At 47.2% G+C, this 26,370-nt stretch overlaps 1 protein-coding gene across 1 annotated transcript in view; it reads left to right on the top strand.

Moving 5' to 3' along the window:
• Positions 1 to 26,370, top strand: part of Plxna4 (plexin A4) — a 533,417-nt gene that overhangs the window by 389,874 nt on the left and 117,173 nt on the right. The window contains exon 5 of the mRNA XM_004661200.2: positions 12,496 to 12,596. Coding sequence (XP_004661257.2) covers positions 12,496 to 12,596 — 101 coding nt within the window. The remainder of the gene's footprint in view (positions 1 to 12,495; positions 12,597 to 26,370) is intronic.

Genomic DNA, 26,370 nt, shown 5'->3' with positions numbered 1-26,370 from the left:
GAGATAGAGAGAGAGAGAGAGAAGAGATACAGACAGAATGAGTGTGCCAGGGCCTCCAGCCACTTCAAACAAACTCCAGATGCACTTTGTGCATCTGGCTTTACGTGGATACTGGGGAATTGAACCTGGGTCCTCAGGCTTTGCAGACAAGTGCCTGCACCACTGAGCCATCTCTCCAGCCCTGTATCCATTCTTGCATTCACATGTGCCTGCAGGAGGCATTCACTAGCAAGCCTATCACTTGTCACTGTGCATAAGCTGAGTACAGGCTTGGGGGAGGAGATGACTTCTGTCTGAGTCAAGCGCCAGGATAATGGATGAAAACTTCTTGGCATTAACTAGCACGCTCATCTGCACCATCACAAGTCACCTTCAGTCTTCCAGCCTGAGTCGAGGAGGGAAGGGAGGCCCGGCGGGGTGAAGTAAGATGCCCATGGCACACACACACGGGACATGGCAGATGCAAGACACAAGCTAAGCCTGTCATTCCTCACATCTCTGCTTCATGTTACTGAAAACAAAGCAAGTTCACCTTCCATTTCCCTTGCGTGAGTCAGGGAGTCTCCGCGGAGGAGGAGAGCTGACACCAATTACTGGCTTCTTTAGGGTTCCCACTATCATGAGGATAGTCTAGCCACCCCTAAGCTCAACCAAGCTCTCCTGGGTTGATGGCCAGCACATTTTCAACCCAAGTCTTGGGTTCACGGGTGAAGCTGGAGGTCCCCAGTCCCCTGGGATGTGAGTGGGCAGCATCTAACAGGACCTATGGTGGACTTCAGGCTCCAGAATCATTTCCGTCTCCACCTTTACCACCGCCCTGCTGTTTGACCTTGGGCAAGCTGCCTGGGCTGTCTGGGTGATAGCTTTTCCATCTGTGCAGCATGGGGAAGCATTCAGCTCTTTTCTTGCTGAGGGGTCTGGCTAAGAGTGACGGTGGGGCACTGCAGCTCAGTCCACACTGGGAGGCGGGAGGACAGGGTGGTTTCTCCAGGCTCTGCAGACCGCACGGAGTGCGCCTCGCCCAGCTTTCCGGCTCTCGCCTCTTGCTAATAAGGAGCAGCATATGTTGCTGATTCCGGCGCGCCCGCGCTCGCTCCTTGGCTGTCCAAGTTCCCGGAGCAAACTGGCTTCCTATTAGGCATTTATACTTATTAATAGCAGCAAATTGCAGCCCTCCACAACATCTGCTACTTTTCATTTGCAGAATGAGTCCCAGACCATTTGTATTAGTAGCGTTTTGTGACCAGTTCTCCTAGGCAGAGCATGACTGAGGCCCCCCTCTTGGTAATGAATCCTCGGAAGCTTAATAATGGGGGGGAGGCTTTGTCCAAGGTCATCAGAGCACCAGGAGGCTGGAGCTTTGGCCTTCAGCAAACCCCCCAAATCCTCACGCTCTGGGATGTCTTTGCTATGCTATGTACTGACAACCTTAACCTCAGAACCCTTACCTACAGACAGGTGAGGGTATGTTAGTGTCCTCTTAAGTGAGGCTTCCATTGTAGTAGCCCGTGGTCCAAACACAGGCAAGAGGGCTTGCAAAGCTCAAAACAAATTCCTAATACTAGGAGCATCCAGTTTGGGAGAGCCACTGTACTCTTTTTTATTTAATACTTATTTATTTCTATTTTAGAGAGACTGAGAGAGAGAGAGAATTGACATGCCAAGGTCTTAGCCACTGAAATCGACTCCAGACGTTTGTGCCACCTAGTGGGCATGTGCGACCTAGCACTTGCCTCCCCTTTGTGTGTCTGGCTAATGTGGGATCTGGAGGGTAGAACACGAGTTCCTTAGGCTTCTCAGGCAAGCACCTTGACTGCTAAGACATCTCTCCAGCCCCACTGTGTTCTTTCTCGAGGTTTTCCTAGTATTTTGCTTTGGGCTAACCCCTCCTAAGATCTGTCCATCCATAGATACAAAATTAGGAGGGCATGAGAAGATTCACAAAGTCTTGTTGGAGCCAGCTGTCTCTCCATCCCTCTCTCATCTGTGTGTGTGTGTCTCCATTTGAAACAAATACACACACACATAACACACAGGAGGGTGAAGTGATGGCCATGAGCACATCTCAAGCACTTTTGACCTTGTGATCACTGCCCAATCACTGTCCAAATGAAGCCCTGAGGCCACACCCATAGCCAAGGATGGAGAAGTACATTCGTAGTCCAAACACCACAGTCCCCACAGAATCAGCTTCCCGGCCTTCTGATTCTCTTACCAGCCAGCCCAGTTCAGAAAGAGCTAATACTTCTGAGAAAAAGGAGATACAGGTAGAATGACTCCACGCACCTGGAGGGGCCATCGCTGGCCATGAGAGGCTTTGGAGGCGCTCTCCGCATTCCTTGCCTGGTTTAGCAGACAGCTTCATGTTGCTGGGATGAACTTCCAGACCAGGCACAGTTATGGAGGAAGGGATTGATGGAAGCTTACAGATCCAGGTGAAGTTCCATAATGGCAGAAGAACTTGGTCTTCTTCCAGGCCCACTCAGAGAGAAAAGCAACTACCACCAGCTTTGAGGCAAGCACACTCCAGGAACCCCAGACAAAGCTCAGGCACTTTGCATATCTTTAAACTGGAATTCCCCAAACACACCTGAAGGGCTGGACCCTAGGATCCACCCCACTGTCCCATCTCCTCCAGCCACATCGTTGGAGGTCTAAGCTAAAAGTTTTAATAAACTCCTGAATGTGTGTGTGGGGGGGGAGGGGAGTTAGGGGGAGGCATCCATTCAAACTACCACACCTGGCTTCACATTATCAGAAACAAAGCATGGATAGGCAATCAGAGGCCACCAAAAGAAAGAAGGGACAGGGAGAGGCTACGAGGTATTCCCTGTGACCATGCCAACTGATACGCATTACTGTTAATACATTGCTACAGGGGAAACAACTTTTTCCACTTCCTTCTCTTGGGGACAGGAGACTGTGTGAAGGATGGTACTGAGTGCCACGTCTGTGAAGCTTGACGGCTCCCTAGCAGCTTCTTGGAATTTCTTAATGGGCCTTCTTGCCTCCTTTTTCCTCACTTTTTTTTTTTTGACAATTTTGAAGGAAATTGGGTACTTAAGAAGCCTTTTGGACATTTAAATTAACTCCAGCCATCAGCTCCGTGTAGCCACTGTGGCATTAGCATCCAATTATAAGAGCAGAGATGGAGTCATAACTCACATTTCGACCAAGATGTCAAATGCTTGAACAAATGAGAGATGCACACCGAGACCGTGTGCGGGGTGCATGGAGCATTTCTGAGTGTAATCAGCAGAGCAGCAGGCACCCTCAGAAATGGGAGTGGAGTGGGCTAGATAGATGGCTTAGCAGTTAAGGTGCTTGCCTGCAAAGCTTGAGGACCCAGGTTCAATTCCCCTGTACCCACATAAGTCAGATGCACAAGGTAGCACAGGCACCTAGAGTTCATTTGCAATGGCTAGAAGCCCTGGAGTGCCAATTCTTTCTCTCTCTCTCAATATCTATCTCTCTTCATATATATATATGTGTGTGTGTGTGTGTGTGTGTGTGTGTGTGTGTGTGTGTGTGTATCTGTCTCTCTCTCATAAATAAATAAATACAAGAAATGGGAGCAGCAACGGGGAGGATGGGGTCCCAACTTCCAGAGGAAAGTATCTTGTAAAGTATCAAGGAAACCATGCAGGGGCTGGCCATCAGGGGTAGGAGGGTTCACAGATCTGCACCAACTCCTCCAGCACCTAAGAACTGCCCAGCTCCCAAGCCTTCTAGGTCAGCTCACCAGGTACAGAAACTTAGGAGTTCAAGGTCAGGTGCTGAAACCCCGTGTGAACCCCCTTTCTCTGTTTTCAGTCACTCTTCACCTTCCTATTCTAGACCACGGTTTGGTAAATTGGTGACCTTTGGTCATGGGGCAAGACAGGTAAGGAAGATGGCATTGGACCCTGGGAGATGACTCAGTGGCTAAAATGTTGGTCGTGTAAGCATAAGGACCTAAGTTCAGATTCCCTGTGCCCACATAAAATGCCAGATGAGGTGGCGTGTACCTAGCTCTGGGAAGACAGAGAACACCTGGGGCTCACTGACTAGCTAGTCCAGCTGACCAGGTGAGCTTTAGGTTCGACAAGAGATCCTGTCTCAAAGAATATGGTGGAGCCAGGCATGGTGGCGTATGTCTGTAATCCCAGCACTAGGGAAGCTGTGGTAGGAGGATCACTGTGAGTTTGAGGCCACCCTGAGACTACATAGTGAATTCCAGGTCAGCCTGGGCTACAGCGACACCCTACCTCGAACTAAAATAAAATAATAATAATTAAAATAATATTAAAAAAAACAACGTATAAAGAGCCAGGAAGATGGCCCAGTGGATGAGTGCTTGTTGCATAAGCATGGGGACCTAAGTTCAAGCCCTGGCACCTAAATGAACAGCTGAGTATGACCATGTATGCCAGTAACCCTAGCATTGAGAGGGACAGAGGCAGGAGAATCCCTGGGGTTCATGGTCAGCCAGTCTAACAACAACAACAACAACAAAAACCAGCAATAGCAATCTACAGGTTTGGTGAGAGACTCAGTCTCAGAGAAATAAGGCAGAAGAATGAGGAGATGTGTATATACATATATATACACATATATATGTATATATATATCAAAAGAAGAGGAGGATACTGAATGTCCATCTTTGACCTACACACATTTGTACATAGATGTACAAATGTACACATGCACACACACAACTAAATAAAAACGTAATATGGACATTGATTGATGAAGACATCCAATATCAAGCTCTGGCCTCCACTGCACACATATGAGCATGCATACCAGATGCCTCACCAACACATGCAAAAATAAAACAAAATGAAAGAGAACGATGTCAGTGGCAATCATGATAGTGATGACAATGACTCCAGATATAAAAGTAAATGTTATGTTTAACATGGTTTAAAAGCAGGCTGGAGAAATGGCTTAGTGGTTAAGGCACTTGCCTGAGAAGCCCAAGGACCCAGGATCAATTCCTCAGAACCCACGTAAACCAAATGTGCATGGTGGCACATGTGTCCGGAGTTCGTTTGCAGTGGCTAGAGGCCCTGACATGCCCATTCTCTCTCTCTTTCTTCCTCTCTCACTAATAAATAAACAATTAAAAAATGGTTTAAAATCAAGCCAAAATAGACTGCATTATTTAATGCAGTTAACTTTGGTTGTTAATGGATAACAAAAACCAGGCATGACATCCAAGGAGAAAGGTTAAAATGGAGAAGGGTTCACAGGCGCCTCCCAGTCACCACTGAGAGTCAAGCACCACCACAGCACAGGATAGGCAATAGAAGGGTAATTGTCTAAACTCAGAACCCATTTACCATCACATGGATTATATGCACCCCCTTGCCCCGCCCTTGTGCTCTTTGGGAGGTGCAGAAACGAGGAAAGTTCTCGATAGAACAGGCTATGGCATGCATCATCTTTTCAAATCAGGAAATCGATGTCTAGAGCAGGTTACACAATGAGGCATGATAGGAGACAGTCATCTCCAATCTCATGCATGTGAGATTAAATTGAAAATCGGAGTGATACCTATCTCTGTACTGAAGAACTTTCAAACAGCTCCGAAGCATGAATGCATGACTCTACCAAGGGGAAAGCCGCTCACCCTTGACCCCTGGGAGCTGAGCGGAGCGCATGCAGTCTCATGTCAACATTTTGCCAAGTCCTGTGTGGAAGATTATTTCTACAACATTTTGCAATTGTCATAAAATAGATTCAATGTAAGATTCACTTGCCATTTTAACTGCCTCTAATTACCCAGGGTGAGGGTAGTATTAAAGATGTACACGTATGGTACAGCCATCACCAGCATCCATTTCCAGAACCTTCTCATCTTTCGAGACTGACACTGTATATGCCCATTCAACAGTGAACTCATTCCTCACTCTCCCCTCCCTGACGCAACTGGAGCCACCCATTGGACTTTCTCTGAAAGTACTCTGGATACTGTAAGGATGTTCTGTATGCAAAATCATATGTGTAATTACACATCTACCTTTTTGTGTCTGGCCTGTTTCACTTAGCATGTTGTCCTTGAGGCTTCGCCAAAGACATTTTTCATTTCTTCTCTCCCTTCTTCCCTCCCTACCTTTGTTTTTGGTTTATTGAGGCAGGGACTCTCTATATAGCCCAGGATGGCCTTGAACTATCAAATCTCCTGCCTTAATATAATGGGTACTGGGATTCAAGGCATTAAGCTGCCACTCCTGCTTTTTTTTTCATAAGGTGAATACCATGTCACTATGTTTGCTAGCATTTGGGTTTTCTTCCTTCTGTTGATGGTCACTGGGTATCTACCACCTTTTAGTTCTTGTGAATAGTTCTGCTGTGTGACTATGAATATGCAAAGGTGTCTTTGAGACTCTGCCTTCAGTTCATTTGGCTACTTACCTGGAAGTAAAATCAGCAGCTTTTGGGATTTGTTTGTGTGTGTGTGTGAATGCACATGTGTGTGCTGGTGCAAGTGTGTGCGTGCATGTGTGTTCGTGGGTGTATGGAGGCCAGAAGACAACCTCAGGCATTAGTCTTCAGGCTCTGGCCCCCTTTTTGAAAGATGTTTTTATTTATTCATTTATTTGAGAAGGGGAGAAAGAGAGAGAAAAGAAGAGGCAGATAGAGAGAGAAAGAGAGAGAGAGAATGGGCACACCAGGGTCTTCAGCCACTGCAAACGAACTCCAGACACATGCACCACCTTGTGCATTTGGCTTACATGGGTCCTGGGGAATCGAACCTGGGTCCTTAGGCTTCGCAGGCAGGTGCCTTAACTGCTAAGCCAACTCTCCAGCCCTTTTAAGACATGGCCTCTTGCTACCCTGGAACTCACCCAGTAGACTAGAATGACCGGCTGGCAAGCCCTATGGATTGACTTGAATGCTGAAATCAAAAACATGCCGCCACGCCTGGCTTTATTTTGTTTATTTTTTTAACCATAGGATCAAACTCAGGTGCTCAGGGTCCCAAGGCAAGCATGAGTTTATTCCTCAGCCCCTATGTCTATGTGTTGAGGAACTCCGTACCGCCTGGTAAGTTTGCACAAAGCAAAGACAGTGAATACCATGACAACCTCGTGCAGACCCCCATCCTCTCTCCTCCTCCAAAAAGCCACATTCTCCACCTACACGGAGGTCTTGAAGGGGCCCGAGGCTCCCTCTCTGGAAGCAGTAAAGGCTATATTGCAGCCACATCAATCAATACATCCCCTAGAGCCTAGCAGGCTGGGGACAGACCTCAATCTTTTGTGGTCTCTGAGACAATCTATCATTATGATAGCTTAGGTGACATCACCATCTTATTTGTTCTCCAAACAGGAGTCACCCCCCCCCCCATCGTGACTTTCTTTCTTTACCTCTTCCTGTGGTCTGAATTCCCTCACTCTGTTAATTAGCATGCCTGGCACTGTAGCTTAAGACTGTTTAATCAGCGTGGGGTACTTTTAATTAATCGTGTGTCTCTGCATCTGGAGTGGTTTGTGTTCTGGGGTCAGGAGAGCGGCTGGTGGTGGGGGATGGCAAGGTGGCTTTGTTTGGTGTGAGGTATGGGTAGAGAATCCAGGTTCTTAGGGAGGGAAGAGTCATAGGTGAACGGTGGCTCTGAAGCCATCTGGCTACCTCTGCAACATATTCGCAAGATGTAAAAGGTAACCAGGGACATATGGACATATGTGTTTGTGTACCAGGATAAATGACTGGACCAAACCTAGCTTTCAAAGTGATTATAGGGCTAGAGAGATGGCTTAGTGGTTAAGGCATTCACCTGCAAAGCCAAAGGACTAAGGTTCGATTCCCCACAACCCATTTTAAATTTTTTTGTTTATTTCAATTTACTTATTTGAGAGTGACAGAGAGAAAGAGAGAGGGAGGCAGGCAGCGAGTGAGAGAGAGAATGGGTGCGCAAGGGCTTCCAGCTATTGCAAACGAACTCCAGACGCATGCGCCCCCTTGTGCATCTGACTGACTTGGGTCCTGAGGAATTGAGCCTCTAACCGGGGTCCTTAGGCTTCACAGGCAAGCGCTTAACCACCAAGCCATCTCTCCAGCCCCCACGACCCATTTTAGACAGGTGCACAAGGTGGCACATGTGTCTGGAGTTTGTTTGCGGTGGCTGGAGCCCTGGTGTGCTCTTCACTCTCTTTCCCTCTGTTAAATAAATAAAAATATTTTTTAAGTGATTATAAAGAGTCAGAGATTCTTCTGGTACCCTTCAGCATTGTCCCTGGGAGAGACAGTGAGGAAAGTAATGATCTAGGAAAAGCAGAACCAGTGTGGCAGGGCAGGGCCTCACTGGAGAATGGGTGGCCTGAAAGCGGGACTTGTGAGCATGGCCTTGAACTTGCCCTTGCCAGGAGAGGTCCTAGAAAGGGGAGAGAGGCGGCATCAAACCTTCCAATAATGTTAACCATCCCACTTGGACTTTCAGTATCTCCCTGCTGATTCCTCACTGTTAGAATCCTTGCTATAGAGAGTTGGAGAAACCCGGACCAACTTCACAAAAGAGTCATAAAAAATGACAGGATCAGTAGCTAGAAAGAGCCTACAGGAAAGGGTAGAGAAAGTTGGGTCGTTGGCCTTCCAGAAGATGGAGCTGTCACGTCGGAGACCATTGTCTTTAGGGTGTGTGTAGTCTTGACAATGTCTGATGTCATGGGCACGGCTGCTCCTGAGAAACAGAGACAAGAGACTGACTTCACTCAGATTTTTGTCTGGGCACTGAAAAAGGAGCTGGAATGCTAACTGAAAGGAAGTCTTGAACTAACCCATTGAAGTGCTCATTTTACAGATGAGTGAAAAGAGGCCCATGGAGACAACCTCTCAAGGTTGTCTGGAGAGCGGGGGGCAGAGTAGTAGCTAATACCTAGAGCTCCCAGACTGCCCAGAGCAGTGTTTCCAACATGAAGTCTCCATTCCAGGAGAGCTATGGATGTGGCCCAACACATGAGGAGGTGATAAGGTCCTGTGGCAGTGTCAGAAGGTTGGAAGCCCTGCTCAGGGATTTGCACCCTGTCCCACCTAGACACATGCGGAGCCAATCAAGGGGTAACACACAGCTGCAATGGGAGTTAGCAAAGATTCTAATAAGCCCAGAACGTTCAGAAGACCACAGAGTCTCAAGAGGGCTGAAACAATGGATGGTCTCAGGGCGGACGCCAAGTTCAAAGAGGAAAGGGCGCGATGAAGGGATGAAAGAGGAAAAACGTCTCACAGCTAAGGCCTAGGCAATTCAGACACAGGGAAAGGGCCCACGGGGACCGTACAAGGAGGGGTGAGATGTCCATGGCAAAGGCAGTGTGGTAATCATTGTCATCCAATGCTGGGCCACGTGACGAGACAGCGTCATAGCCGCGTGTGCTTTGGGGCGGTGTAAGTTGGGAAGCTGATCTCCGTGCGTAGGGTCTCACCGCTTGTAAATGACAAGCTAAACATTGACCTGAGCTCTCTCCTGGCTCTTACACTCTTCCCATCCAAATAAAAAAACAATGACTGCTGTTTAAAATTAAGAGAGGAAGGATTTTACAATCCCAGGCTATTGGCACTATTAAGCACCAGTTGCATGCTATTTTTAGAATGCAAAGGTTCCCGAGAATATCAGATTCACCAAATAGCTGGCTCTTTCTTCAAAGTGGCACACGCTAGAACCCCAGGGCATGCCCCAAAATTCAAGGGTACACCCCAAACTCCCAGAGCATGCTCTGGGGTCCTAAGGCACAGTCCACCCAACACAGATCATGGAGCATGAGGATAGGAGAAATAAGGGAGAATGTTAGCTAAGCTTAGGCCCAGAAAATGCTTTTGATTAAATAAGCCATATTTTTTTCTTTAAGCCCATGTAAAATATGGGGTGCCAGGCAAGCAGCTAGAACCTATGAAAACATGATTATATGCTTATCATCCTCAACTTTCACCATCTATACCCCCTTTTGTGATTTCCCCCTCAGGGCATCACATTTTGCAAGATTCTGCCTGCTAAACAAACCACATTTATTAAGCAATAATAATATGTATCCTATTTTTAATATGGGACACGCATCTTGAATATACATGGAAACATAAAATAGCACCAGTCCAGTTTTCATTAGACTTTTGGAAATATTGAAAATTGCTCATGAGTCCCATTCCCACTCACACATTCCTAGGAGTCTAGATCCTCTGGGTGAGGAGTCACAGCGTATGTGCCTATGTGACTGGCATGTCTGTGCTTGCTTAAGGACGGGGCAGAGAAATTGAAGAGGTGACAAGAACAGGAGAAATTCCTGGCTGCCTGTAGAGCCAGAAGGGTGATTCAGAGGAACTGATCATGAAGGTTAATTGGGGGAAAAAAGCAAAGTCATATGCAGGGATAGTATAGACATGACCCTTGTGGATTACCTGAGCAGTGACAGAAATTAAGATAAAATTCCAAATGTGCTCAAAGAAAAGGACACTGGGGAAAGCTCGGAAGGCCAAAGGTCAAAGCTGTCAGAATAGAAGGAGGTGGCTGCAAGGTCATGTGAAAGTAGAAAAAAACACAAGGTTGTCATTAAAGAAAGACCAATGTGCATTTTGGAAGAAAAAAAGAAATATATATGTAAAGGGAAAAAGAAAATCAAGGGGAAAGAGATCACATGGAACTTGGAATTAATTATTAATTAATTCTAAAAGAGTTCCAAGACTAATTGAGCAGGCTCTGGTGCCAGTTTGCCTGTGCGTGAGTTACAAGTAGCCCCTGCCAAGTGGACATAATTTTATGACGGCAGATGCCGCATGAAACAGCAGGGGAAACAGCCTGTGCGCTCGCTCAGGAGCAGAGAGGGCTCAGCCGGTGAGCAAGGTTTGCAGTTCGCTGGGTTACTGGTCTGATGATCCAGTTCTCCCAGCAGAAGCGGAAAGACCAGGCAGGAAGCCCTTCACTGAGATAAAAATAAATAAATAAACATGTAAATAAAAACTTTTTTATGAAAGCAAAACAAGACGCTGGCAAGATGAGGAATAAAGACACGGGTTATAAAAAGAAAATAAAAACCTGCCACTTGATCCGAGAGTCATTATTAGTACCCACTATGTAGCAGGTACTAACTAGGGGTTCCTGTGAGGAGGCACCAAGGCTGCCTTGGAGAACAAAGAAACTCAAAAGATATTTAAGAGCGTGCAGGAAATGGAGGCATTTGGGCTCAACACAAATGTCATGTGGAACATTTTATGTTAACAAGCTGCTGCTGGGAGCCGATGTGAAGTCTAGGGGTTAGAGAGGAAGTCGCCCCGGGTCGGTGGTGGGAAGGGGGTGGCAAGAGAGATACTGCTAGAGACAAGCCCGAGATGCAAAAGCACCCAAGTGGAAAGCGCCAGTTGGTCAACAGGATGGGCAGGGAGCAGGCGCAAAATGGGTTAGCCTCCTTGTGAAAAGAAGGCAGGGATAAGAGAAAAGAAGGTACTGGATGGAGTTAAGTGCTGTCTCTACCAACAAAAATGCTGAGACCTGGGCTGGAAAGATGGCTTAGTGGTCCCTAAGGACCTAGGTTCAATTCCCCGGGACCCAAGTAAGCCAGATGCACAAGGTGGCGCATGCATCTGGAGTTTGTTTGCAGTGGCTGGAGGCCGTGGCACACTCATATTCTCTCACTGTCTCTCTATCTGCCTATCTCTCTCAAATAAATACCCTTTTAAAAAAAAAATCTTTTTTTCAAGGTAGGATCTCGCTCTAGTCCAGGCTGACCTGGAATTCACTATGTAGTCTCAGGGTGGCCTCAAACTCATGGCGATCCTCCTACCTCTGCCTCCCAAGGTTTAAGGTGTGTGCCACCATGTCCAACTTACTAAAATTTATATATATTTTATGAAAGAGAGAGAGAATTGGCATGCCAGGGCCTCGAGCCACTGCAATCAAACTCTAGATGCACACGTTATCTTACCTTGCACACATGCGTGACCTTGCACGCTTGCATCACCTTGTGTGTTTGGCTTATGTGAGATCAAGAGAATCGAACATGAGTCCTTCGGTTTCACAGCCAAGCACCTTAACCACTAAGCCCTCTCTCCAGCCCTAAAATACTTTAAAAAAGAAATGCTGAGACCTAAAGCAAGGGCTCTGGCATAGGAGGCATGAAATGCTAAGACCAAAGTGAAACAAAAGGCAGAAAAAGAATCATAAACACTCAGGTTTATTATTTTGATGGGAAATAAATACTTAGTGGGCTGGATAGTCACAGGAGGATTTTGGTGTCTGGGTAATGGGAAAGTTTCAATGAGTACTATGTAGGTATCTTTCATAATAATCTCAGATGGACTCCCCGGGATCTATGCTTTCAGATGCATCTCAGATCCTAGTAGGTGGCTGTATTCTTGGGATACTTCGCGACCATCTGCTCCAACATGGTCCCTCGAGTTTCTGGTTCTGGGACTCCAAGGATCTCCCATGTCTTGGGTGACACGATGCGCACAGTTACTCCACCAGTGAAGACAGTGTGCTCTGCAGATTCTTCTGACCCCTTTTTTCTCTCTGTTGTGCCTTCCTAGCTCACCAGAGTCCCCGTGGAGTCCTGCGGACAGTATCGGAGCTGTAGCGAGTGCCTTGGCTCTGGTGATCCCCACTGTGGCTGGTGTGTGCTTCACAACACGTGAGTACCATGGACCCCTCCTCCTTCCTCCTGCTTGCTCCCAGCAGCTCCCTTCCTCCTCTCTCTCCTTCCCTTTTCTCACTCTTCCTTTCTCACTCTTTTGTTCTTTTTAATTTCGCTTTAAACCACCCAATTTCTTTTCTTTTCTTTTAATCTATTTTTTGACAACTTCCATAATTATAGACAATAAACCATAACCCCCCCCCAACTTTCCCCTTCAAAACTCCACTCTCCATCATCTCCCCTCCCCCTCTCAATCAGTCTGTCTTTTATTTTTATGTCATCATCTTTTCCTCCTATTATGATGGTCTTGTGTAGGTAGTGTCAGGCACTGTGAGGTCATGGATATCCAGGCCATTTTGTGTCTGGAAGAGTACATTGTGAGGAGTCCTAACCTTCTTTTGGCTCTTACTTTCTTTCCGCCACCTCTTCCACAATAGATCCTGAGCCTTGGAAGGTGTGATTGAGATATTTCAGTGCTGAGCACTCCTCTATCACTTCTTCTCAGCACCATGGTGTCTTCTGAGTCATCCCAAGGTCACCTCCATCTGAAAAGAGAGGCTTCTCTAACCAAAAGTGAGAGTAGCATTAATATATGGGTATGAACATTAAGAAAAGTGCTTATTGGGCAGTTTGGCAAACATAGTATATACATTTAGCCAGTCACCAGCAGACATTATACACCTAGGGCTCATGACTTCCCCCATTATAGGCTTTCAGTATCAGGCATGTATTCCCTCCCATGGGGCAGGCCTGCAGTCCAAATAGAGAGAGGTTGATTTCCCCCATTACAGACATACCACTATTGCACCCATTATCTCATTTGGCCTGGCTGGTCAAATTAAAGGCATGCAGTTCAGTGCCCACTGTTGTTTATCTCCACTCTCCCATGGAGCTGCGTGCAGTGTAATTTATTTTTTTCTTCTATTTTTCTGTCTGCTCAAACCACCCAATTTCTGTAAGACATTAATGGCAATGGGACCACAAGGATGATGAAAGGTCAGAATTTGCTTCTTATCATATATCGTCATACCCTGGAAAGCCATAGGAAGACACATCTCTGGACTTTTCTGATGGCAATTTGGCTGTCAACAGGCTTTTCAGCACTAACCTTCCACTGTCTCGTGATGGGTTTATGTTGTCTGTATAGTGATTCACCATCCACTCAACTCACCCTCCAGTATGGTCACAGGACTTCCTGTGGCATTCGGGGAGCAGTTCAAGTGTGGAGTACCTGAGGACCCTCCCTCTGGTTGTCATAACTCCCAACAGCTGGCTGTAATGCACTTGGGCCTAGAGTAAGAGGGAAGAAAGCCAAGGCCAAGTCCTGGCAATGCATACTGTGCCCCCTTTTGGGCTAGCTCGTTTTTCTCCTCGTAGGTGGATAAATGAACTAAGGGGTGGAACATGGAGTTCAATGAGCCAGGACATGGTCTCACTGTCTGGAGACGCCGTCGATAGCTGGACCTCATTCCAATCAAATTTGGCTCCAGTCCAGCTATAGTTATTTCCTGTGGCCATCAGAAACTTCATACAATCTAAGTGAAAACTATTTAGTCTTCCCACTAAGTGTATGAATTATTTGGGACAAATGACATTGGTTATAATTTCCAGTAACTTTTTTTTTCATGGTAAATACTACCTTTATTTTAAAAAGATATACATGCTAGAAAAAGCATAAATGATACATGTAAATAATTGTTTGCCAAATACTGAATTTTTTTTCCTTGAAAAAAAAGGTGTAAATGACCTTTAAATGTAAACACAAAAGTTGCCAAATATTTTTGTTTAGAGGAGAAGGAGAAGGTGAAGATTATTCTTTTTGGTTGTGGTTAAAGTTTCATTTAAAGGTCTTCCTGGAAAATACACTGAAAAACTTGATCTATGGGGGAAAAAAGGTTTTTTTCCATAACTTTTTTCCAGTAGCTTTTTTATTATTTCTATTTTTATTTATTTATTTGAGTGAAGCAGAGAGAGAGAGAGAAAAGGTGGGGGAGCGAATGGGCATGCCAGGGCCTTCAGCCTCTGCAAACAAACTACAGACATATACACCACCTTGCGCATCTGGTTTACATGGGTCCTGGAGAATTGAACCTGGATCCTTTGGCTTTGCAGGCAAGCGCCTTAACTGCTAAGCCATCACTCCAGCCCATTTTAAAGTAATTTTGATCTGTAGGAAATTGGGGGTAGGATTGTGTCTCTCTGTGCTCCCAATGGAATGAAACACTCAAAGTCTGATGGAAGTATCCTCCTAACTTATACAGCCTCTCCGAGAGCATAGATAGCTTCCCTGTCTTTGGGCCTCAGACAGAATGAAGCCTCAAGTTTCTTAATGGAAGGCCTGAAATCCCTCACATATGTCACAGCAGAAAGATGGAGAACCACTGAGCTGCACTGAAATATGCATAACTCAGAGACGGATCAGAACCTGCAAGCTCAAGTGTACACCAAGGTCACCTGGTGGCAATGCAGTAGAACTCAAGAGTTGCCCCATGAGAACCCAAGAGGTTAGACAGAGATGCATCCAGAATGCAGACCAGCTCCCTTCATACCAGAGAGGTCCCTAAAGGCTACCATGTAATACAGAAGTGAGAAATTGTGTTGGGCCATTTACAACACAATTGTTGCAGTCAGATTCCCATTACTGGTAGAAATCACCCAACCAAGAGCAGCTTGTGGGAAAAATAAAGAGGTTTATTTTGGCTTACAGGCTCAAGGGGGAAGCTCCACAATGGCAGGGGAAAATGATGGCATGAGCAGAGGGTGGACATCACCCCCTGGCCTGCATAAAAGTGGACAATAGCAACAGGAGAGTGTGCCAAACACTAGCAAGAGGGAAACTGGCTATAGCAACCATAAGCCCGCCCCCAACACCACGTTCCCTCCAGGAGGCACCAGTTCCCAAATCTCTATCAGCTGGGGACCTAGCATCCAGAACACCTAAGTTTATGGGGGACACCTGAATCAAACCACTATATTCCATCCCTGCCCCCCATAAACTGATAACCATACACGATGTAAAATACAATGCACTCAACCAACTTTAAAAGTGACAAAAGTTTTTATCAGTCCCAATGATGTTCAAATATCCCCATAGTACACAGTCTTTTAACTGAGCCATAAAATCAAAAAATAACCTCAAAAAAACCCATAATGGCCCAGAATAAACATTCACACTGCAAAAGATGACATTGGACATAGCAAAGAAATATTCAACAAGTACAATATTTAAACAGGGCAAACATCAAACTCTGTAGCTCCAAGTCCAACAACTCTAGTCAATGACAAATCTCCAAGTCTGATAATTCTAACCAGCAACAAGTCTTTGACATTCCAAATCTGCCCCTCCAGCTAGACTACTCAGAGTCCTGAAAAACTTCATCTGGGCCGGCAGCTTTCCTTAGCAGCCATCTTATGGTCCCAGCATCTCCACTGGGTCTCCACTGCAATCCATGGTTCATCCTCATGGCCCCATGGGGTCTCCATGCAGGCATCCAGCAAACCTGCTTCACACTGCTCATGGCCATTTCCAAATCACAAGACCGTGTTGCAAACTCAATGGCCCTCTCTTTCCTGCATTTCTTATACTCCACCATACCAGGTAGGGTGCCAATTTGTTAATCCAGGGGGGAAGAAAGTAGACTTTGAATAACAGGACACTTCTTGAGCAGTCAGCCCCTTCAAAAGTCTGCATTCTTCCTGTTGCCCCAGTGCAAGTCAGCTGGCCCAATCTCAATGGTTGTAATCTCTCAATTGCAGCTGAACAGGCAGCAGTTCACCCAAAGATTTTTTTTTTTCCTGTGCCATATTCCTCTGCTCACTCCAGTTAATTCCTATGCACTCCAGTTAATTTCTATGCACAACTTCTCAGGACCCAGTCATAACAATAAGCCTCTCACACAAACTGCTAGCCCAGTCCAAGCAAAGCTTTTCCTCACCCTCATAAGCCAAACCTCACAGTCCATAGTTCTTACTGCATTCAGGTCTTTCAACTCTGACCAGAATAGTCCATCAAGCTGTACTTACAGCACTGCAAGACATCTCTTAGGCCAAGGTTTCATATCCTTCCACATTCCCCTTGAAAATCAGCTCCAAAAGGCCAAAGCCACACAGTCTAGCAGCAATCTCACATCTCAGAACCACTTTTATTGTTGTAGTCAGGTTCACATTGCTGGTAGAAGTCACCCAACCAAGAGGAGCTTGTGGGGGTGGGGGGGAGAGGTTTATTTTGGCTTACAAGCTCAAGGGGGAAGCTCCACGGTGGCAGGAGGAGATGATGGCATGACCAGAGGGTGGACATCACCCCCTGGCCCACATAAAGCGGACAATAGCAACAGGAGAGTGTGCCAAACACTGGTATGGGGATACTGGCCACCCCCAATAACACACTGCCTCCAGGAGGTGCCAATTCCCAAATCTCCATCAGCTGGGAACCTAGCACCCAGAACACCTAAGTTTATGGGGGTACACACCTGAATCAAACCACCACAACAATCCTTTGGGGACCTTGAGGTGCTCCTCAGGAACCTTAAAACCATCAGGATTATTTTTTCCATTGAACGTGGTTCATTTGCTTCCAGTATGGTGCAAGCATCACTTCAGAACAATCAGAAGAGTTGGCCCATCTCTGAAAACTAACAACACACATAAGTTCCTATGACAATGTTGGCCTGTGCCATAACCCTGTCCTAGTACCATGTGGCACTGAGTCCTGTGAGTGAGCATTTGGGACACTGGGGTTCTGAGAAGGTGGCAGAGTGCTGCACCTCCCAAAACCATTCCTGGCTCAGACAGGAATAAGAGGGAAAAATACCAGTCCCCACTTCCTGTGTGGCCTGTTCCCCTTCTGTTCCAAAATGCCTGACTTCTGTAGTCTAAGGCCAAAGGACAGCTGGGCTAATTCATGAAGGATGCCATCACACTGGGAAGCCTGCAGCTCCTTCATTTCTTCATGATTAGCATAAAGCCATGCCCCTTGTTCTAAGTCCACATCACCCCAGCATGCCAGCTTCCTCCCCTAGGGAGAGTGATGCTTGGCTTGCCCACCTCAGTTGTGGTTGGAGAATTGAATGAGGCCAGCCATAGGGGCTAGGTGTTTGGTGGTGTGTGGAGCTCTGTGACATGTCAGATGGTATAGGGAAGGGATCATACAGGACAGAAAATGGCTGAGGACTCATGAGTTCCTTGCCCTCTTGGGCTTTGTTTGACCCAAGTGATTTTTTTTCAGAGGGTTGTCCTTGGATAGCATGGTACTATTTTCTGAGGGTGTCATAGCCTCAAGCTGCCTTTGTCTAACTGGCAGGTAATCCTCCTGGGTTCCTTAGCCTCTCTTAGCCTGACACAGAGTCTTATTCTGAAGATTGCACATAATATCCATGTTTGCCTATGCCAATACCACTCCTCACTAAGCACAGGCTCTTAGCAGGAGTATCTTCAGGGCTGTTTTCTGTCCAGCACCTCCCAATGTGCTCTTGCTCCTAGGGACCTCTTTGCCCAAGAGGGAACCAGTGTGTGGACACGGGGGGGGGGGGGGCTTTGGAATGCTTGCTGGAGTGGAATTCAATGGAGTATCATGTTTGTGTCTTGCACAAATGTAGGCATTAGGCAAGTATAGTCAATTCTCATTATGCATAGTAGAGATATTCTATAAGTCTCTGGGAACATGGAATTAGCCAACACACAACAATGGCTTCTAGAAGAAATAGAGGGCTAGGTTACTGGGAACATGGGGTCAGAGTACCAGCAGGTTAATACTTAACTTGGTTTTCTGTGTGCTTCTGCTTAAAGACGGCTTCCTCTGGATACACTGTTTGAACTCATGGCCAACAACAGTCTAACTTTGTACCTGAGCAAAGTTTATGTAGCATATATTTTTTTTTTCCTGTGTCATACCACAGTCTTCATATGCTTGGGAACACAGGACGGCACTTTTTGAGCCATTTCCAATAGTGAAATTGCCAACAAAAAGAGAAAGAGAGAGAGGTATAAGCTGGGCGTGGTGGCGCATGCTTTTAATGCCAGCACTTGGGAGGCAGAGGTAGGTGGATCACTGTGAGTTCGAGGCCACCCTGAGATTACATAGTGAATTCCAGGTCAGCCTGGGCTAGAGTGAGACTCCACCTCAAAAAGAGAGAGAGAGAGATAGAACTTGAAAGGGCTCTACAGGATACATCTCAAAGGACATTTGTTTATAACGCAAGCTCTAAAACAAAAAGGCAGAATGAATGTAGAGAGCAGAGGACAACCTCTGGTATCTTTCTTAGTCACCAGCCACTTTTCGTTTAAATTTTATTTATTTATTTGTTTTTTCATTCATTTGAGAGAGGGAAGGAAAGAGACAGAATGAGACAGATCAAGAAAGAGAGGGAGGGAGAAGATGGGTATGCTAGGGCCTCAAGGAACTGCAAATGACCTCCAGACATATGTGCCGCCTTGTGTTTCTGGCTTATGTGGGTACTGGGGAATTGAACATGGGTCCTTATGCTTCGCTGGCAAGCACCTTTATCGCTGAGCCATCTCTCCAGCCCCAACCACCCACTTTTTTGAGACAGGGTCTCCCAATGGCCTGGAGCTAAGCTCCAGTGGGCTAGATTGGCTCGCCACCAACAGGGATCCACCTGTTTCCTCTCGCAAGTGCTGGCATACAATCTCGTAGGTTGTTTTCACTGTGGGTTCTGGTGCATGAACTCAGATTCTCTTGTACAGCAAGCACTTTACTGATTGAACTGTCTTCTCAGCCTGGCATCCCCATTTTTAAATATTTAATTAAATTAATTAATTAATTTGACCAAGAAAGAAGGAGAGAAAGAGAGAGAGAGACTGAGAATGGGCACTCCAGGGCCTCCAGCCACTGCAAACAAATGCCAGAAAAATGCACCCCCTTGTGCATCTGGCTAATGTGGGTTCTGGAAGAATTGAACCTGGGTCCTTTGGCTTGGCAGGCAGACGCCTTAACCATGAAGCCATCCCTTCAGTCCAAATCCTCATTTTTTTAAAAATTTTATTTATTTATTTGAGAGTGACAGACACAGAGAGAAAGACAGATAGAGGGGGAGAGAGAATGGGCGCGCCAGGGCTTCCAGCCTCTGCAAACGAACTCCAGACGCGTGTGCCCCCTTGTGCATCTGGCTAACGTGGGACCTGGGGAACCGAGCCTCGAACCGGGGTCCTTAGGCTTCACAGGCAAGCGCTTAACCGCTAAGCCATCTCTCCAGCCCCAAATCCTCATTTTTAAAGGAGGGCAGCGGTTTCTCACGGTAATGCTCAGAGGATAAAGTGAAGTAATGGAGGTTTCCACACAAGTGCAAGGAGGAGCTTTCATGTCAGGGTGCTGTCCAGTCTGGAAAGCTCTGATACAGGCAGACATCAGGGTAACCCAGGTAGACCACGCTTCCTTGATTCCCTCCCCACTTGGTCAGTGCTGACTGGCCCTTTCTTCAGGTCCAGTACAGCCGTCACTCCCCCTTTCCTGCCTTAGCCTGCATGTTCAGTGGATGCCATGTGGATACACATGGTTGGGAGAGACAATAAGGGTCACACAAGCAGATGGGAGAGGGGAAAGGGCTGGAGGAGGGAAGGAGCATGCAGATGTCCCAAGGTGCTCTGCTGGGAAGGGAGCAGGGGAGGGGATCAGCATGGGAGAGGTCATTGCTTTCTGGAGACATGGCATCATCGTGGATAAAGGATAGCAAAAGGGAGGTGTGTGTGTGTGTGTGTGTGTGTGTGTGTGTGTGTGTGTGTGTGTGTGCGTGTGTGCATGCGTGCCCACGCGCATGTCTGAGATAGACATGGACAAAACCAGGAAGAGATATAGTGATGAGAGAGAGAGAGTGCAGAGAGAAAATAGCAGGAGAGGGAAGCTGGAGAGAGCAGCCTGAGGGTGGAGTCTCTGTGAACAGGTGGTTCCCGTGGCTGAATGGCTTTTGTACCCGCAAGGCTGCAGACGGGCTGCACAGTGAACATGCTTACGAGATGCTGCCGTCATTTAAATCCTCTCCGCTGTGACTCCCTCTGGCTTGTTGATTGTGGTATAGTGTTTACCTATTGGCTCAGGAGTAAGGAGGGTCACCCTGTTGCCCTTTTCCTCAGTTCCTGGCCCTGCCCACAGGCTTGCCCTTTCAACTGGCACGGGCGGCTGAGTATTTATTAGACTCAGCCTGGATTCCCAGGCTTCCCCTGTGCCCGGGCCTGAGCCCACCTGTTCTAACTTGGGCAATGTAAATGAAAGCCCATTTGGCCCTCTCTCCATCACAGCTGTCTCCTGTCATGGGCCTGGAACATTCCCTCCAGTGACCAGGCTCGGCAGGTCCCAAGTCACCTTTCATCACCCCCCCCCCCTTGGCCCTATGCCCAGACAAAGAACCCTATCTCAGTGTCAGCAGGTAACAGGATCCTACCAACTGTGGAAGACCCCCCCTCCTCCCCTTTCCCCCACCCCCCAACACTCATCAACTGGCCCAGGCCGTACCTTTCTTTCCTGGGAAGAGACATGTGCGTCACTCCTGGGAGACTCGCCCAGGGCCAGGATAAACGCAACTTCTGACCACGGCTCAGTTCCCAGGTCCTGCCTCCTACAGATCACGCGTTAGCAGAAGGTGTTCTCGGGTGGGTAGGTGGCATTGGAACTCACTTCTTCCTTCTGATAGATTCTCAGCCAAGCAGAAGGGAGTGAAGAGAAGGCTGCAGAGCTGAGCCCAAGGAGTGTGTTAAGCCTACCGACTTGCCTATAGACAGACTCAGTCAGGATTCATCCCATTTGTTCAGGACTGAATGGTACAACGGTGAGAAGAACCCCATCCCCCAACTTAAGGCCCTCTGTGAAAACTAGGGCAAAGAATGTGCAGAGAGCCCCTCTGTGGCCCAGATCACAGCAGGTTTTCCCACCCAATAGAGCTATGATGACCACGACTCTAACAATATCCCCTGCAGTTGGACCCCAGGGCCTCCTTTCCAGCGTCCGTTCCTCTCCTACCCTCCCAGGCTGGGTGGCTAGGACCGTCCATTGTCAGAAAGCATCATTCCCCGACCCCATGCATTTAGGCAGCTTGTCCACAGGCCCCTTGGGAAAACTGAAAGTCATTTGCTGCCCCCACCCCAGCCCCAGAACAACAACGTTAATCATCCTCTTAAGAGACACTACCAACACAAGACCATCATAAGAGGAGGGAAAGATCATGACATCAAAATAAAAGAGAGACTGATTGAGATGGGGAACAGAATTCCAAGGGGAAAAGTGGGGGAGGGAGGGAATTACCATGGGATATTTTTTATAATCATGGAAAATTTTTTTTAAAAATTGAGAAAAAATAAAATTTAATTTAATTTTTTTAAAAAAGAGACAGCCTGTGAAGTGTGAGTCATCCTTTGCTTTACAACAGTGTCCCCTAGCCATACTTTGCTGCTGATTTTCTCAGCCTACATCCAAAGGCTCATTAACACTAACCTGCCGTGTCAAGGGTCTCTGCCAGGGCGCTTGGGACAAGGCTTCAAAGCTATGAGGGACTGTAGCATCTGCTTGTGCGCAGCACTTCTGCGGTCTGGGGCGGGGACCCATTGCCTATTTTTTTTTTAATTTTATTTATTTATTTATTTGAGAGCAACAGACACAGAGAGAAAGACAGATAGAGGGAGAGAGAGACAATGGGCGCGCCAGGGCTTCCAGCCTCTGCAAACGAACTCCAGACGCGTGCGCCCCCTTGTGCATCTGGCTAACGTGGGACCTGGGGGACCGAGCCTCGAACCGGGGTCCTTAGGCTTCACAGGCAAGCACTTAACCGCTAAGCCATCTCTCCAGCCCCCCCATTGCCTATTTGCCGTAAGTCATCAGCCTTGATTCTAGTATATTCAGATTATTTCTCTGTGGCTCAGCAGACGAAAAGTGGGACTTCGTCCCTGCCTCCTTCTTAGCTCTGTGTATGTAGGGGGCGGGGGGCATGGTTTATGACCAAAGTAGAGTCAGTCAAAAATGCCAACTTCTTTGTTTAAATTTTTAAAAATATTTTATTTTTATTTATTGGAGAGAGGGAAAGAAGCAGAGAGACACAGAGAGAATGGGTGTGACAGGGCTTCCAGCCACTGCAAATGAACTCCAGATGCATGTGCCACTTTGTGCATGTGGCTTATGTGGGTCCTGGGGAATCCATCCCAGGTCCTTTGGCTTCACAGGCAAGCACCTTAACCACTAAGCCATCTCTCCAGCTACTTTGTTCAATATTTATTTATTTATTTATTTAAGCAAGGAAGAGAGAAAGAGAAAGAGGGGGAGAATGGGCACTCTAGGACCTTTAGCCACTGAAAATGAACTCCAGATGCATGTGCTACCATGTGCATCTGGTTTACGTGGGTACTGGGGAATTGAACCTGGGTCCTTAGGCTTCATAGGCAAACACCTTAACCACTAAACCATCTCTCCAGCCATCTTCTCACCTGAATTAGAAAAGCTCTTTGGTCAACTCACCAGTCTAATGACTAGGCTCCCTAGGGGCAGCCTACAGACCTGGGTTATTTGTAAACCTTGAGTCTACACATACACACACATACATACGCAAGCAAACACACACACACACACACACACACGCACACACACACACCAGCATACTACACTGGGCCACACAGAGTGGCGTGGCCCAAATTGCCCAGAGCAGTGTCTCCCTGTACCAAGTCTGCTGCCCTTCATAATGCTAGTTGACAGAAAAACACAAGGCTGTGAGATAAAGTGTAGTGATGGTGGTCAGAACCAGTCACAGTAATTGTTGCAATGTGCTGGCAAGTAATAGGCAGCATCTTCTTCATTAATGATTGGATTAGAAAGGAAACAGAATGGGCTGGAGAGATGGCATTATGGTTAAGTCACTTGCCTGCAAAGCCTAAGGACCCAGGTTCGATTCCCCAGAACGCATGCAAAGCCAGATACACAAAATAGTGCATGCATCTGAAGTTTGTTTGCATTGGCAATGGTCCCTGGCATGCCCATTTTTCTCTCTCTCTTTCTCTCTGTCTGCAAATTAATAAACTAAAAACTAAAGGAAACAGAATATAGCTGGGTTATGTGTTCGCCTTCTCCTTATCCTTTTTCCTTCTTGTCCTCCTCTCCCTTTCTCTCTGTCCACGCCTGCCCACCACCCTCCTAACCTCTCCTTAAGTAGTCATAAACAGGAGAAGAGAGACACAACTTCTTTCTCTCATTTGGGTAACCACTCAATGCAGTTTGGCTTTTGGAAGAAAAAAAAAAAAAGCCTCTTTAAGCCTCTACCAACACCTAAGGCACATGCGCAATGCATGATTCATTCAATGCTGACTGAAAGGAAGCCAAGGCAAGAATCCAATCTGAGATGCCACTGTAGCCTGGCTTCCCAGGATGCGATGCCGGTTCCCTCAGAGCTGGTGGATATGGGACAGGACTGGTGGCTACATAAGCTCAGACAGCTTCGTGGGCCTCTGCTGGAGTCCTGCACCTGCTGGTTCCAGCTAAGTCCTATGCCGTCGTCCTGCTGGAGTCAATGGATAGCTGCTCCAACACCAGGTATTGCTTTAGGCTCACTTTGGATCTTCAGAGATGGCAAAGGGTTGGTTGGGTCAGTTGGCAGCATCGGTGGCAAAAGAGAATCACAGTGTGACCTCAGCCTTCCTGTCTTGGGGTTTATCCTCGGTGTGGGGGTGAGGCGGCTGAATAACCCAGACTCCTGCCAGACCAAGTGTTAGCCACTGACTGTGGACTCCTGACATGGAAAGAACCCACCCAGTCAGTGTCCTTCAAATAAGAAACCTCTCCCATGCCCACCTACCTGGAGGCTTCCCAGGGCTATCCAGACTACCTTCTTCCAAGCCACACAGACACATCCCCCAGTCCTGTGGACATCCCCAAAGAGGTCGAGGCCATGCTTAGGAAATACGGTCTCTTTGCTTTCAGAGTCCCCCAACATGGTTAACAATGGCCCCGAAAGCCTCTGTGATCTCTTGGCTGAGTAGGCATTCTGTCAGGCCTCCTGTGTCACTCATCTTGTCTCCATGACGACATACATGACTTAAACAACTTGAAAGAAGAAAAAGTCTGCGGGGGCTCACAGTTTCAGGGGGTTCAGCCCATGCGTGTCATGACAAGGGTGTGTGGTGGAGATGCCTGTTCACTCCGTGGCAGACAGAAAGCAGGGAGAGAAATAAGAACTCGTCAAGACCGTACCTCCAAGGACCTCGCTTCCTTCCACTATGCTCCACCTCCTAAAGGCTATATTACTTTCCAACAGTGGAAAGTGGGACAAAACTAACATATTGGGCCTATAGGAGACATCAAAAATCGAAATTATAGCAAGGCCCTTCAGAAAGACCCTGCTTTCACTCCGTTTCTTCTCAGTCTTTTCATGGTCTAAGCTATAGATGTCCCAAATGGTGCACATGAACCACTAGACTATGGCCAATGTGTAGTCTTAAAGACTGGCGGTTGAGGGGGGGGGGGGTCATATGAAGAAGTAATGAGCAAATTTTTGATATCTGAGCTCAACACTGAAGGAACTGGGAAGGTGGCTCGGCCATGACCCCTCCAGCTTGGAGGCTAACCTAAGCCAAACTTCTCAGAGAACCCCGTTTCCATGCTGAAATCTGTTCGCTGGGCCAGCAGCACTGGGAGTTAATATTTCTCTCTCTGTATTTAGGAATTAATTTCTACCGAACTTAATCATCACCTCTCCCTCTCTCCCTCATCCCCTTCCTTTCTCCATTCCTCTCCCTTCTAATTTTCCACTTGGCTGGGAATTCTCCAGCAGTGAAAGTTCAGGCTTATGGGAGGGCGGAGGTAACTGCTTCATTAGACAGGATAATCTCATTGGAACCACTGGCTTGAATAATAACCCCTTGCAGGGGCCCAGGGCCTTTCTCCCCGGGGCTGTTAGTACCTCTGATCTGGGGCTCGAGGAGCCCAGAGCACAGGAAGTGGGATGAAAAAGAGAGGAAAGAGCTCAACAAAAGAGAACTCAACTCTGGCTCAGGGCGGAGGGCTCCTAAAGGGGCCTGCTTCCTGTTGGCTGTCTGTAGGTCTGTATTTGGGGCAGGGAGACCATGGGGATGCCAGAGACAAATGCCTGAAGATTCAAAGTCACACGGCATCTTGTGAGTGTCAGTTCCAGTTCCTTCTCCTGGAGAACTGCATGAAGGAGGGACCTTCCTTTCATCCTGAGGCCGCCGTTACAAAGGCGTTGAGAGCCCTGCTTTCCCAAGGAGCTGGAAGCCCTTGCAAAGAAGTGGTTCCTTTCTCGGCTCTGGCCTGAGCTACAAGGAAAACATAGTCCTAAAAAAGCATGAGGCCATTACCTTGATGGACTCCGTAAGACATCAGGAGCTACGCGCCCTTCCCTTCCATTACCCTATCACATTGAAGGTCAATTGTCTGTGCTTTTGGACAATTGCTGTCTCCACCTCCCTGGGCCCTGAAGGATAGTAGAAATGTCAAAACACCCCTGACTCTGACCTTAAACTTGACTTTCCACTTAGATAGCTGAGTTCTCAGCACCCCCTGACAGCTATTAAGAAAACAAAACTACAGCCCATCGCCCACTTTTGCTCTCCTCTCCCTTTGGGCCTCTAGACCTCCCTCCTCTCTCATTATGAAGGAAACTGCTTCAGCCTTCCAGTTCTTATCCCTCTGATTTTCCCCGCGGGCCAATCTACGAGAAGATGGCTATTTCTGCATCAAGCTACGGCTTGGTATCTATTGTTCTAAATGCTTTGCTCATAGAACCTTATTTAATCCTAAGAGGGAGGAAAAAAAAAAAAAAAAACAACT

This window comes from Jaculus jaculus, chromosome 10, assembly GCF_020740685.1.
Source record: "Jaculus jaculus isolate mJacJac1 chromosome 10, mJacJac1.mat.Y.cur, whole genome shotgun sequence".
NCBI lineage: Eukaryota > Metazoa > Chordata > Mammalia > Rodentia > Dipodidae > Jaculus > Jaculus jaculus.
The sequence above is the reverse complement of the archived record's forward strand: the minus strand, read 5'-3'. Positions and strand labels throughout refer to the sequence as shown.